The sequence below is a fragment of the Lepisosteus oculatus genome, chromosome 11, assembly GCF_040954835.1.
Source record: "Lepisosteus oculatus isolate fLepOcu1 chromosome 11, fLepOcu1.hap2, whole genome shotgun sequence".
NCBI classification, from domain to species: Eukaryota; Metazoa; Chordata; class Actinopteri; order Semionotiformes; family Lepisosteidae; genus Lepisosteus; species Lepisosteus oculatus.
The window spans coordinates 21,484,247-21,497,886 of NC_090706.1; the positions used below are offsets into that span (position 1 = coordinate 21,484,247).

General features: G+C 37.3%; 1 protein-coding gene across 1 annotated transcript in view; it reads left to right on the forward strand.

Annotated features, from left to right (window-relative positions):
* Window positions 1-13,640, forward strand: part of LOC102685527 (adhesion G protein-coupled receptor E2-like) — a 79,069-nt gene that overhangs the window by 37,136 nt on the left and 28,293 nt on the right. Inside the window, exons 3-5 of the mRNA XM_069195755.1 lie at window positions 3,920-4,063; window positions 6,302-6,448; window positions 7,021-7,173. Of these exons, the coding sequence (XP_069051856.1) occupies window positions 3,920-4,063; window positions 6,302-6,448; window positions 7,021-7,173 (444 nt within the window). The remainder of the gene's footprint in view (window positions 1-3,919; window positions 4,064-6,301; window positions 6,449-7,020; window positions 7,174-13,640) is intronic.

Sequence of the window (13,640 nt, forward strand, 5' to 3'; positions counted from 1 at the left end):
TCAAAGTCTTCCATGTGGTTATTTCGGAAACATTTTTACGTACTCCTTCTGACCATATTAAGTTTATATACTTTGTGTAAAGTCATAATGTTTTAACCTTTTCTGCGTATACTTCCTTTATCGGAAAGTGTATTATACTACTATTTTAGCTACAGTACATGAATATAATTATATCATTATTAATTTCTTTAGGTACGCGATTCCATATTGTATTCCTTATTAATCAAATTCTATGCTTTATTCTATTCTATTATATTCTATGCTAATCAAAAAGTATGCTTTTGTTTACTTTTGTTATGTTCCTCTTCTTTTTATGCTCAGCTACTAAAATTTCCCTTTAGTTGTAAAATTTCATATAAATATTTAATACTAACCGGATTAAAACGTGCACAGTAAAGAGATAAAATGATTAAATGTTTTCACTAATGACAAATACACCATGAGTGTCACTGTCGGTCATTTTGGCTAGCCAATCACGTACCGCGGTACAACGCAGTGGCTTGTGGTTAGTTGCGTGCGGTATGGGTTTGTAACATGCATTTTGAATGGCTGCATCTGTATCTGAGAAAAGTGTTAAAAGGATTGAATTACAAGTATTTCAGGAGGTTTTTATTACTGACATGGACAAATGTTCCTTAAAACCCCAGGTTCTCTGGATAAAAACATTAAACTATGTAAATGTGAAATATTGCACCCTTCACAATCCCCATCCCCATTCACAGAATATTTTTGTAATTGGAGGATGAAATGTGGACTGCATTGAATAATATATTTGTTCTCTAATAAAGAGAAAATAAATTGTACACAAGAAATTGTGTGAAATTGAACATTCAAACATCTTGATTTAAATCATGAAAATACTTTTTTACACATTTATCCCCTGTAAAGATTCTTTGGAGGTGTGGTAGCTCAGATGGCAAGGTCACCTAACTGTTAACTGAAAGGTTGTAGGTTCAATCCCAAGCAATGTAACTTGCTCTAATTCCTTCCAGAGGTGCCCAGGTCCACTCAGCCTGCTATCCAAATTAATACCATGGGGTAATAGGCTGGCTGGAGTATAATGCTCTACTTCCAGTGTCAAATGGTTGAGAAAAATGGTGGCCCATTCCCCCATGGGCCTTTAGGGCCTGAAAAGGGGACCCTATTAATAATAATAATAATTGCTTACACTTATATAGCACTTTTCTGGACACTCCACTCAAAGTGCTTTACACCACCACCACCAATGTGCAGCATCCACCTGGATGATGCAACGGGAGCCAAAGTGCACCAGAACACTCACCACACATCAGCTATCAGTGGGGAGGAGAGCAGTGTAATGTAGCCAATTCATAGAGTGGGATTATTAGGAGGCCATGATTGATAAGGGCCAAATAGAAATTTGGCCAGGACGCTGGGGTTACACCCCTACTCTTTTCGAGAAATGCCCTCGGATTTTTAATGACCACAGAAAGTCAGGACCTCGGTTTTATGTCTCATCCGAAGGACGGTACCTGTTTACAGTGTAGTGTCCCCATCACTATACTGGGGCATTAGGACCCACATGGACCGCAGGGTGAGCGCCCCGTGCTGGCCCCACTAACACCTCTTCCAGCAGCAACCTTAGTTTATCCCAGGAGGTCTCCCATCCAGGTACTGACCAGGCTCACACCTAATATATAATAATATCACACCTGCTTAGCTTCAGTGGGTTCCCAGTTGTGATTTGCAGGGTGATATGGCTGATGGCATTAAGATGTTTTGATTTATTTGTATTGGTCACAAATTAATTATATACTGTATAAGTCTCTTCGTTGTTTAGTTCCATAAAATGTATAAAATAAGAAACACCTGTCTAACATCTTTGTTCAAAACAAGTTTAAGAAAGTAGAGGTTATGCCATTTTGGAGCTTAGTGTCCTTTATGTATGAAACATTAATTATGCAACTAAATTATGAAACATTAACATTATGTAGCACCTGCTGCCAGAACATGGATTGCAACCCTTTAGTTAACAATGGGGTTTGTAATTCTGCCTTGAGCAGGCACTACGATTTATAAATGAGCCTTGTTGAGGGCGAACAGCTACGTATTGTCCATTTAGTTATTGTTTTTATGAGTAAAAGCATGTTATACTGAGCACAAATGTCATTTATCTTACTAATCAACAGCACCTCTAAGTGTTCCATTATTGTAAAGAGTAATGAAGTTTAAATCAATCACTTCTGCTGCAGTTACTATTGTGTAATCTACCTGGAACAATAACTGGTTAATTCAGACATCTCACTTTGATCCAGTATACAATAGACTTAAATGTGGTGAAGAAGGCACATTGCTTTTAAGAGGAGTGCAAGTGGAAAGGTGGAATCATCCAATCTAGAACTAAGGGTTTGAGCACGATTCTAATTCTAAGTGAGACATGCTAAGTGAACCTTTCCTGTTGATATGTTTTGAAGGAAGCAGGAGGATAATGCCAGGGAAGAGACTTACAGAAAACAGAAGTGGGAGAGGACACAGATAGTACAAAGATAGACGTAGAGCAGTTGACAGAATGAATACAGAAATTGAGAGACCATTATAGGATTTAGAAGAGAAATCTTGAAACAGTTTTAAAAAATATTTTGGAAACATTGAGTTACATGTAACTGTAACATGTAACAATATCCTAGAATATATGCTTTGTGAATGTTTGGAATACCTAACAATAAAAACTTGGTTTTACCTGTGTGGTTAATGGATAGTCTTCATAGGACGAGAAGGCTCAAACCCCATTTAGATGGAGTGATCCAAGGTGCAAGGTGGAGATGAGATGGAGGAGGGATGCTTGAGAAAAATACTGAAGAAGGCATTTGAGTTTAGATTATGTAGCTAGTTCCATAATGGTGTGATGCAGCTTCTGTGTGTCAAACAAGACGGTCAGTACTATATTCACTAAGAAGAATCAGCTTTTTAGAAGGGAAACAGAAAGATTTGTGTATGATTCACTTAGAAGTACTAGGGGAAACAGTAACAAATAGAGGAACCTACATAAATTTGTTTAGTGAATGTCATATGACCTAAGTTTGAAAGAAAAGTGGATATTACATATACAGTACAACAAAATAACTTTTTGTATGTTTTTTATGAGTGGCTAAACTGATGCTCACCCAAGCCCAGTTTGAGTTCTTTGACTCAGGTATTGCAAGGTCAAGCCTGGTTCATATTATTCAGAAGATTTCCCATTCAGGATGGTACAATTTATAGTACCGTTAAGGTAAGAGTTGTGATTAGTTTGCCAGAGCTCTCTAGCTGAATACTTGCAGGTTTGTGGTACATTTGGGAAATGATAGACTTCTCCTTCAGTTTGCATTTAATTGAGGGAGCTCAAAATTGGGCAGGTTTGTACAGTCTTTCCACACTTCCTCATTTCCTCTATGTGTGGTTGCAGTAGCTGTACGTTGGGACTTAAAAACACAAAATTGATCATTTCAATCTGAGTTGATATATAATAGAAGAAAATCCATTTTGAGCTCATTGTCATTACATTGGATGTTACTGACTGACAAGACAGAGAATTGTCCAATTAGTTTACCATGGAAATTAACCATAGCAGCAGTGTGCTATGAATTAGCTTTTAGCTGCATTCTAGCATGTTTATGCCTAGTCTTGAATTTAAACAAAATGTGTTGAGTAGAAAAATGGATAGCCTATAGTGGATAAAAGACTAGCTATTTCTGTGCAGATATTGATTAGTGTAGAGAGGATCGTAGAATCTGTGGCAGCTATGCCATCTGTAGGAACATAGTTGGTAAACAGGGTTGAGAAACCAAGAAATTCCACAGGACACTACTCAGTTGAGCCCTGGTAGAGAATGCAGGTGTCCAGGCAAATGCGGTTTGATATTATGATTGTGTTCATAAAACTGCTGCTCTCTTATCTGTTGTTTCTTTTCTATTTGCAGATATTGATGAGTGTGCCTCCGGGATCTGTCCTTATAATTCACTTTGCTTTAATACAATTGGAAGTTACTACTGTCAGTGTAAGCCTGGTTTCAGACCAACATCTTCACTTGACATATTCACAGAATCATCTCAGACCTGTGGAGGTAAGAGTTCTGGAATCACTAAACATAAGAATGGTTACAACTGAGATGAGACCATCAGTAGAGATAAAGAGCTAGAAGTAGATAGAGAGGTACAGGAGTTTATTGCCATATGTACAGTTACAGTGGAATTTTAATTTGCGCTGATCTACTGTACTGTATATGGACAGTACACAGTACAGCAGACAACACAATACCACTGACAATACCACACAATGTAGACAGTACATTACAAACATAATAAAAAATTAAACAGAACAATAAATATGTTGTGGAGAACAATAAACATGTAAGAGTGAGAAAAAAAACATGGTAGACCATGTGAAAAGTGCATAGTACAGATGTGCATTGAGTCTGAGGCATTGCAGTTAGGTCTTGAGGATTCGTACTGCAGTAGGATAGAAACTGTTCTTGAGTCTAGTGGTCTGTGTTTTAATAGTGCGGTACCACTTGCCAAGGTGCAAGGGGGAGAACAGTTTGTGGCCGTGATGGTTGAGATCCTGAATGACGGATTGGGCTTTTTTGCAGCAGCAAATCTCACAGATTGGTGGTAAATCACATCCTATAAAATTCTGTGCCATTACCACAATCCTTTGTTTGGATCCTTTGGCACAATTTTAGTTTGTAGCAAATGTCTTTGTTCATCCAGGGCTCCTGATTGGGATATATTCAGATCCTCCTGGTAGGAACATATCTGTCCACACAGTAGTTGACGTGGGATGTGACCACCTCTGTATACTCATTTAGATCAGTGGAAGAATCTTTTAATACACACTAATCAGACATTAGTTAGTCTGCCAGTAGTTTATTGAGCCAAGGATCTTGTTCAGTTGTTTTTTAAAGAAAATTAATGTACCTGCTTCAAAAACATATTCCCACATATATTTTTTAAAGAAGTGAGATTGGATATTGTTCTGTCATTTCTTCCCTTATTTTTCATTGTTAGAGTGTTCCTTGTCAGAGAAATTAAATCGTCTCTGATAGGCCCTACCATAAACTAGGTTGGTCCACACACACTAAATCTCACAATGGCCAATATAGTAAAGCCCACACGGTTTAACTGCAGACTTTTTCCTGAAAACAAAATATAATTCTAGATGCTGAAGGTATGATACCATCTCAACCAACACCAACTTGTGATGCTGTACTGTACCTTAAAAACAAGTACCCAGCTCATTTTTGTTGGTTAACTCATTGGTTACTCATGTCTCTCCAACTAAACTCTCAATCTGAATTTTCCTACCATGCCAGGACTTAAACTTCACCATGGCGCCAGGACAAATGAGTGAGTCAGTAAGGTGCAGAATTCTGTCAAAGATATTCTTTTTACAACAGAAGAAAGCTTGTGTTTATGAGCCCACCATTATATTTGCCCAATCAACAAAATTAGACAGTTGGACTCTTTTTGTGAACACCCTAAATGTCCGAGCATATTCAGAACTGAGCCATAACTGGGACAAAACAAATTCTCCCATCTGTCTGTCTTGGGGCTAGACCCCAAGAAATTAGGTTTCTCTTCTAAGATGAGAAAAGAAGAAGCCTTAAGGCATGAGAGAAAAATATTTTTAATATTCTCCAAGGGTTTTAAAAATGGAAAGAGAGCACCTTAGCTGGAAAGCCAATGGTGTAGTTCTAGGCCGAGCAAACAGGATTACCATGAGAATGTAATATAGGGCTCTTAATTAGAAGCTCAGGTGGTGCTGATGAGACATTCTCATACAACAATCAGGGAGTAAAGAACAATTAGCAGGCTGTCTTGGTGGTATTAGAGGCACTTTAGTGGTGAGCAAGGGAAGATTCCTTCCACTGTGTCACACAGTAAATAAATATTTTCCACATTCTACAGTTTAGCAGTATAGCTGTGAGAAAACTCTCCTCTTTCATTAGGACTACACTATTGTCTGGCTGCTCACAATTAGAAATGACTGCATTTACATCACTACTTAAATATTATTCTCTATAAGTTTAAGTTACTGTAGATACAAAGATACACATCTTGCCCAGAAAATCAATCTAATTCACCTTTTAATTATTTAATAATTTCAGTATTTTTACAACATTTGACTGTTGAATAAACCTTTCAAATACTTTGTTTCATTGTTGCACCTGACTCACCAGACAGAAGCCCTTTCCAAGTAGAAAACCTGAAAAAGTCTGAATTTTTTTAGAAGTTTGCACTATTGTTTTGTGCAATTTGAATAATGGTTGTGCTAAGTGACAAATGTCATCAACATTTTACAGATGTTGATGAGTGTTCTTTGATTGGGTACTGCCCTAAGAATTCAGTTTGCTTCAATATAAATGGAAGTTACTACTGTCAGTGCAAGACTGGGTTCAGATCAACATCCAGGACAACAAATTTTACAAGTGTCAGTGAAAAATGCACAGGTAAGATACCTGGAATCTATAACAATGATCTTTCTTTCCCTATAAAGTTTTAATTGTCAAAGTACTGCTTCCATTTTCATTGGTCTCTTGTCAGTACTCTGAAGAATTCAAATACTATATATTTCCATGTTGCAGTGTAGGAAACCTCATGTTTCATGTTGCAGTCTTGGAAACCTAACTCAGTCCCTAGTCCCTTCATAGTCCTTGTCATTGTAGGGTTGTGTTATTGTTCAGTTATTTTCTGTTTAATTATTTTCAGTTCAATTGTATTTTATGTTAAACCTTTCCCATCTGAAAGGACTTTACAGAAGGAAAAGAACAAGCTGTAATGGTGTGGTCATTGTCAGCTAAATATAGATATAGATGATCTCACAAGTACAGGGTTTGTTTACAGGACATGTAATGATGTAAAGAAAAGCAAATTAATAGTCTTTCAGTTTCAAATACCCTAGTTCCCTTGCATTATGACACAATTGTCTTAGTTTCACTGGATCTTGTACTTTATTTTTATACTTTAATTTATAGTTTATTACTTTGTCTTTTGAAACATTTTTCTTCCTGTTCTCCTACAGATGTCAATGAGTGTCGAGAAAACGTAATAATTTGTGGTGTGAATACAATATGTTCAAACACAATTGGAAACTACTTCTGCACATGTAAACCAGGATACAAATCAAGCAGTGGTGAAGAAAACTTCAACACAACTAATAATGTGTTATGTGAAGGTAGTGGTCATTGTTTATTTCACAGCATTGGGGCACATTCTCAGGTTTACATCAGAATATTGGAATGGCTCATTCAATCCAATGAGCCTGGATGTTACTGGAAAAATAGCAACATGTATTACAGAAAATAGAAACAGAAAATCTGTTCCATCTAGAAAATTTACAGTGAGCAATAAAACCTAATCTGCATGTCTTTTGGAAGTGGGAAGAAATTAAACATTACATTTCTCCATGTGCTCTGGTTTCTCAATTCAAATCAAGATACTGTACTTTTACTCATTGGTCACGCCAATAAAGCATCTTAAATTGAATTGAGAAACCAGAGCACATGGTGAAATCTAATGTAAACACCACACTGACAGTCATGACAAAATTGGATTGAACTGAAAACCTTGTAGACAGTAATGTACCATACAGTTACTCAGAAATTGATTTCTTACTTATTTTTTATATCCTGATGCATACAAGGAACACAACACTCTGGTTTAATGGATAACACAATATATTAATACTGTAAATTCTGTATATTGAACACAGAAGTCATCCATTGTATAGTATATGACAGTGGAGAAACCCTATTACTCAAATATATATTAGAATATAGAATACATTACCAGAGTGGTGTGTGTGAAGACAACAGTTTGACAAGGCCTCAGTCTTCTCCATACGAGCAATGGTGTGACCTAGAAGCCCATTAGAGATCTGACAAAAAAGCAGAGCAAAGAAAGTAAGATGTGCAGTACCTCGAAGCTGTGATTGGTTGTAACATCACCAGGTGTAGTGTCTTTCTCTGTTTCTCCAACCTCCAGGTTCTTCTTTGGTTGATCAACTGTAGGGTGATTGGTCTTGACCTCAGGAAGTGAAAGCAAAGGCACTCACCCATACTAAATTAGTGTTACTAACACAAAAATCACCTATGTGTGCAAAATGTACCCAACAACCTAAATTAACCCAATACAAAAAAAATTCACACAAATACACAAGTGAACTACGAATACCAATAAAGGAAAATGAGAGCAGACACAAGTAACAGGGTACAAAAGAACACAGAGCTTGATACAATACGTCTGGGCAAGGTAATGGCTAAATAAGAATAAACACAAACAAATGAAAGTATGAGGAGACGAAAACAAACCAACAAAGCTGAAGCTATATGAAAACACACACACACGAAGCAAAAGTGAAACAAAACTGAAGCTAAGCCGAGCGGGACCAAAGTCAAACAAAAGGCCCCTTTGAAACCTCCAAGTTATATACTGAATAAGCTGCACTCTGATATTCTTGGGGAGAGAGTTCCAGAGCTTTGGGGCATAACAGGAGAAGGCCCTGTCACCCATACAGTGTAGACAGGCTTGGGGGACAGTAAGGAGAGCAGAATTAGAAGAGCGAAGGTTGCGAGGTGGGGAGTAGGGCGATAATAGTTCAGACAGGTACTGAGTTGCCAAGCCATGCGGAGCCTTATAGGTGAGCATGAGGATTTTAAAGTCTACATGGAATTTGACCGGAAGCCAGTGCAAGGACTCCAGGATAGGATTAATGTGAACACTTGCACTAGACCTGGTCAGGATTCTGGCTGCGGAATTTTGGACATACTGCAGTTTGTTCAGAGTAGATTTAGATACCCCAGTGACAGTAATCAATTCGAGAGAACACAAATGCGTTGATTAGCTTTTCAGCCACAGTTTGTGATAGCATACGACGTAGTCTAGCGGTGTTTCTTAGGTGAAAAAAAGATATTTTGACAGTATGCTGCACATGTGGGTCGAATGTTAAGCCAGAATCGAATATAACCCCAAGTTTTTTCAATTTTGATCGAAACTCAAGTACAGAACCATCTACAGATAGGGTTACATGACTGGTTTTACGAAGTTGATGGGGGGTGCCAATAAGCATGACTTCACTCTTGTCGCAGTTAAGATGAAGGAAGTTTTGAGTCATCCAAATTTTTATGTCAGAGTTGCAATTTGATAGAATAGAGACAGCCACATCAGTGTCAGGTTTGGTATGGATGTATAGTATCGTCAGTGTAAAAATGAAAGCTGAGGCCATGTGATCTTAAAAGCTGACCAAGTGGAAACATGTAAATGCTAAAGAGCAAGGGGCCCAGTATTGAGCCCTGAGGAACACCAGACTTAACAAGACCAATTTCAGACCTGTACCTATTAAGAGAGACAAAGTGACAGCGACCAGTGAGGTGAGATTTGAACCATTTGAGAGCAGTGTCACAAACTCATGCTCACCTACAAGGCTTTACATGGCTTGGCACCTCAATACCTGTCTGAACTTTTATCGCCCTACTCCCCACCTCGCAACCTCCGCTCTTCAAATTCTGCCCTCCTTACTGTCCCCCAAGCCCGTCTACATTGTATGGGCGACAGGGCCTTCTCCTGCTATGCCCCCAAGCTCTGGAACTCCTTGCCCAAGGATATTAGAGAGTCACCTTCTCTAAACTCCTTCAAATCCAGACTCAAAACCCTCCTTTTCAGAAAAGCCTGGTTCCATTCTTCACCCCTCTGCTCTTCTTAATACCATCTTCCACGGTCTCCTCTATTGTTATTGTTGTATTGCTGTAATTATAATTGTGTCCTGTCTTGTGAAATTTTTCTTATTTATTGTTGTAGTCTTCTTATTTATTGTTATTGTCATCCTGTAAAGCGCTTTGAGAAGCCACCTTTAAAGGCGCTATATAAAATAAAGTTTATTATTATTATTATTATTATTATTATAAACTCCAAACACAGTCTCAAGACGAGAAAGTAAGATGTTATGGTCAACAGTGTCAAAAGTAGCACTGAGATCAAGAAGGATGAGTATAGAAAGAGAACCAGAATCAGAAGTTATAAGAAGATCGTTAGTGACTTTGACCAGGGCAGTTTCTGTGCTGTGAAGTTGACGGAAGCCAGATTGGAGGGGTTCGAAAAGGTTGTTTGTCATGAGGTGGTTATGTAACTGAAGTGTGACAGCACGTTCTAGAATCTTAGCAAGAAATGGTAAGTTGGAGATAGGGCGAAAATTGTTAAGATTGTCGAGAGCCATGTTAGGATTTTTTGGCACAGCAGCAGTTTTGAGGACCTTTGGTACAATGCCAGTGTTCATGGATTCATGTACAATATTGAGGACAATGGGACAGAGAGAAACAGGACTGAAATAAAGTGGTGGGAATGGGATCTAAAATAGATGTGGTGGGTTTCATGCGTATAACATGTTGATTGAGGGATGCTGAGTCAAGAAGAGAGAAGCTAGAGAGAAGGGAACCAGAGAAGTTGGATGAGGAGGGAGGAGGTATGGAAATAATATGCATAGTGGAGAATGTGATGCCGTATGTTGTCAATATAGAACTAAAGAAATCTAAGACTGTGTTGCAAAGTTGTGACGAGGAAGGTAATGTGGTGGGGCAGTTTGGCTTGTGCCAGAAAAGATGTCTGGGGTTGTTTTGGTGATTTTCAATGATGAGAGAAGTAGGTGGATCTAGCAGACTCTATAGTAACCTTATATTCAAATAAGTAATCTCTCCAAGCCTGAAAATGTACATCTAGGCCAGAAAGACACCACCTACGCTCAAGTTTGCGAGAGGCTGCCTTCATGGATCGCAGATGGTCATTGTACCAGGGGGCAGGGCGAGAGAAGGAGATGGTTCGAGTTTTTATAGGAGCAAAGGTGTCGAGGGTTGGTAAAAGAGCACCGTCAAGTAACTGTATTTTGTCCTCTAGAGGGTCAGAGGAAGAGAAACAAGATAAGGAGGACAGAACAGAATTTGCAAACCTTGGGTGATCAATTGATCGCCAGTTGCAGAAATTTACAGAGTGTGGGGGGAAAGTGTTAGAAACAGGTAATTCCAAACAGGTAATTCTTATTCGTTTAAATAAGTTTGTATGTTTATTTATTCATTTATTTCTTATTCGATTTGAGCTGCACAAGATAGCACCAGAGACAGCAGTATCTCTGCTTGTCATTGTTGTTCAGGAAAGAGTGAATGAAGAAGTCTTGTCAAGTGCAATAATTTGGTCATCGATAAAAACAGTTGTAGGACAAGGAACAAAATTTAGAGAAAACTTAAGCTTCTTAAGGATAAAACTAAAATTCAGTCTTCAAATTAAGGCAAATGAAAATTTAGGACGTTAAAGTGCTAGAGGTGTAAATAAATGTAAAAATACAAAAATATAAATGAGCAAACAGTTTTGGAAATATAGAAGGTGTACCTTAAATAAGCAAACAGAAAAAAGCCATGACTAGACATAGTGCAGAAGAGGGATGTAGGAACACTTGCAAAAGCTTAGATGTACAAATCCCAGAACGGTGTGTTTTACAAAAGAACATGCAAACATGAAATAGATTTGGCAATGAGTGAGGGGTTTGAATAATCAGGTTCATTTCTGGCAGGGAGAGTACGAAGGTTTGATGGGATAAAGTCAGAAAATTAGCACACATAAAAAACACCAATTTTGTCAGACAGCCTTACATGAATTAAAAGGAAATATGGTTTCATGGAAGGCTTCTCAGATAGTTGGGTAATCAGGTAGATTGCCAGGTTAAAGGATTTGTAAATAGATATTTAGTTAAAGCAAGTCAGTTTTTTGCAAAACCATTGCAAGCCTTTGTCACGAATGAAAACTCTAAAATGTTTTAGTTAAGCCAGAACTATAAAATAATTTATCCTCTGTGAGATGCTAACATCTCATAGTGGGTTTCTAACACTGTGTATAGGTTCCATCCACACAGTGCCTTTACCTCCATCCATTTTCTAATCTCTTTAATAGTACAGGATTTGGATGCTATCCAAGCCAGCAACAGACTATCCTCCAGCGATGTAGGGTGCATACCAATGTGAGCCCGAAAGCACTACATTATTAATAATATCTTCTGTGTCGCATTAACATTGGAATGTTCTTTTTTACAAGTGTAAAAAGAGGCAATACACAACGTGTCTCCTCTATAACTCTTCAGTTTACAGAGAAATTCTGCCAGAGCCTCACAATATTGTCCAATAATACTCTTCTTGTGTCTAATTTTTAGTTTAACAGGGTTTGCGCTATAAGCACATTGTTTAATGGGAATGACATTACCCACCTCTAATATCACTGTACAGCACTTGTTTGAGTCGGGAATGCCAAACCATCTCTATTGGATTTAAATCTGGGGATTCAGCTGGAGTTTTCACTCAGTTTTCACAAGCTATCTCTTGTTGATTTCCCTTTTCTTTTCCATCATTATTTGGTATAAGAGAGTCTTCTTGATTTTGGCCATAGTCCATCTCCTTACAAAAGCTATAGTGCAGTAAGTTGTCTGTCCCGACAAATGGTACACAGCCAAAATATTGTGTTTTATCTCTTCTCTTTTCAGCATGGAATAAACTTATTACTTGTTCCTTTACTGTGACCACTGCATGATTTCTTTATCTGTTTCAGCTAAATGATGGGCATTAAATTAGTCAGAATCTTGGAGTGCCAATTGTAAAAATAACCCTTCTTCATCATTTGTTTAACTATTGTAGTAGGGCGCTCTGTACGAGTTTGTCAAGATCACAGTTTCAAAATAAAAACACATCAAACCTTAGATTGGATGAGAACATCATGATTGTTTCGCAAGGATCTGAACTTTCAATGTTTTGTGATATTTAGAAATACCAACAAATTCAATATAGTGTCGATAATATTTATTATCAGTAATAACTACAGTAGTGGCAGTACAGTAGTTGAATTTATTCGTTGTTATTAATAAATCACTTAGCTTTGAAAATGTTGTGATATTTAGAAATATAAAAAAATTCAATATAGTGTCCATAATATTTGCTATTTTAGTTTTTCAAATAAATGTTTATTTATTAAAAGAAAACCCCACGGTGACAGCTAGGTTAAAAACCCCTACCTTCAAGAATGCAAGGCACCGCTTAAGCCATTATGCCACACATATAATCATGTGGGAAAGAGTTAAACTGATGCAGACATTTCTAAAGAAAATGGACTGCTGTGATAATTTGAGCTACAGTATATGCATATACTGTAATTATATCGTTCTTAATTTCTTTAGATACACGATTCCATATTATATTCCATATTAATCAAATTCTAAAAAGTATGTTTTTTATTGCAATTAACGAGGGTAAGTATTCACAGAAATGGTTAAAACATTATAACTTTTTACGAAATATATAAACTTAATATAGTCAGAAGGAGCACGTAAACACTTTTCCAAAATAACCACAGTATGTAACAGAATGAAAGACTTTGATGCTTAAAATGTTTAGGAAGAAAGTGGAATACTGGTGTGAATTTTTTATTTAAACTACCAATACCAGCCATATACAGTTTACATAATATGTTTATGTTCTTAAATTAATATAGTTTATGACCTTCAGATGCATTATCCTCCTCAGACTAACTAATGGGATAGGCTTTATTGTTTGCATACAAGGTTTGCATACAACACCTCAATAGTAGGGATGTTCAGAGAATACAAAAAAGCAGTTA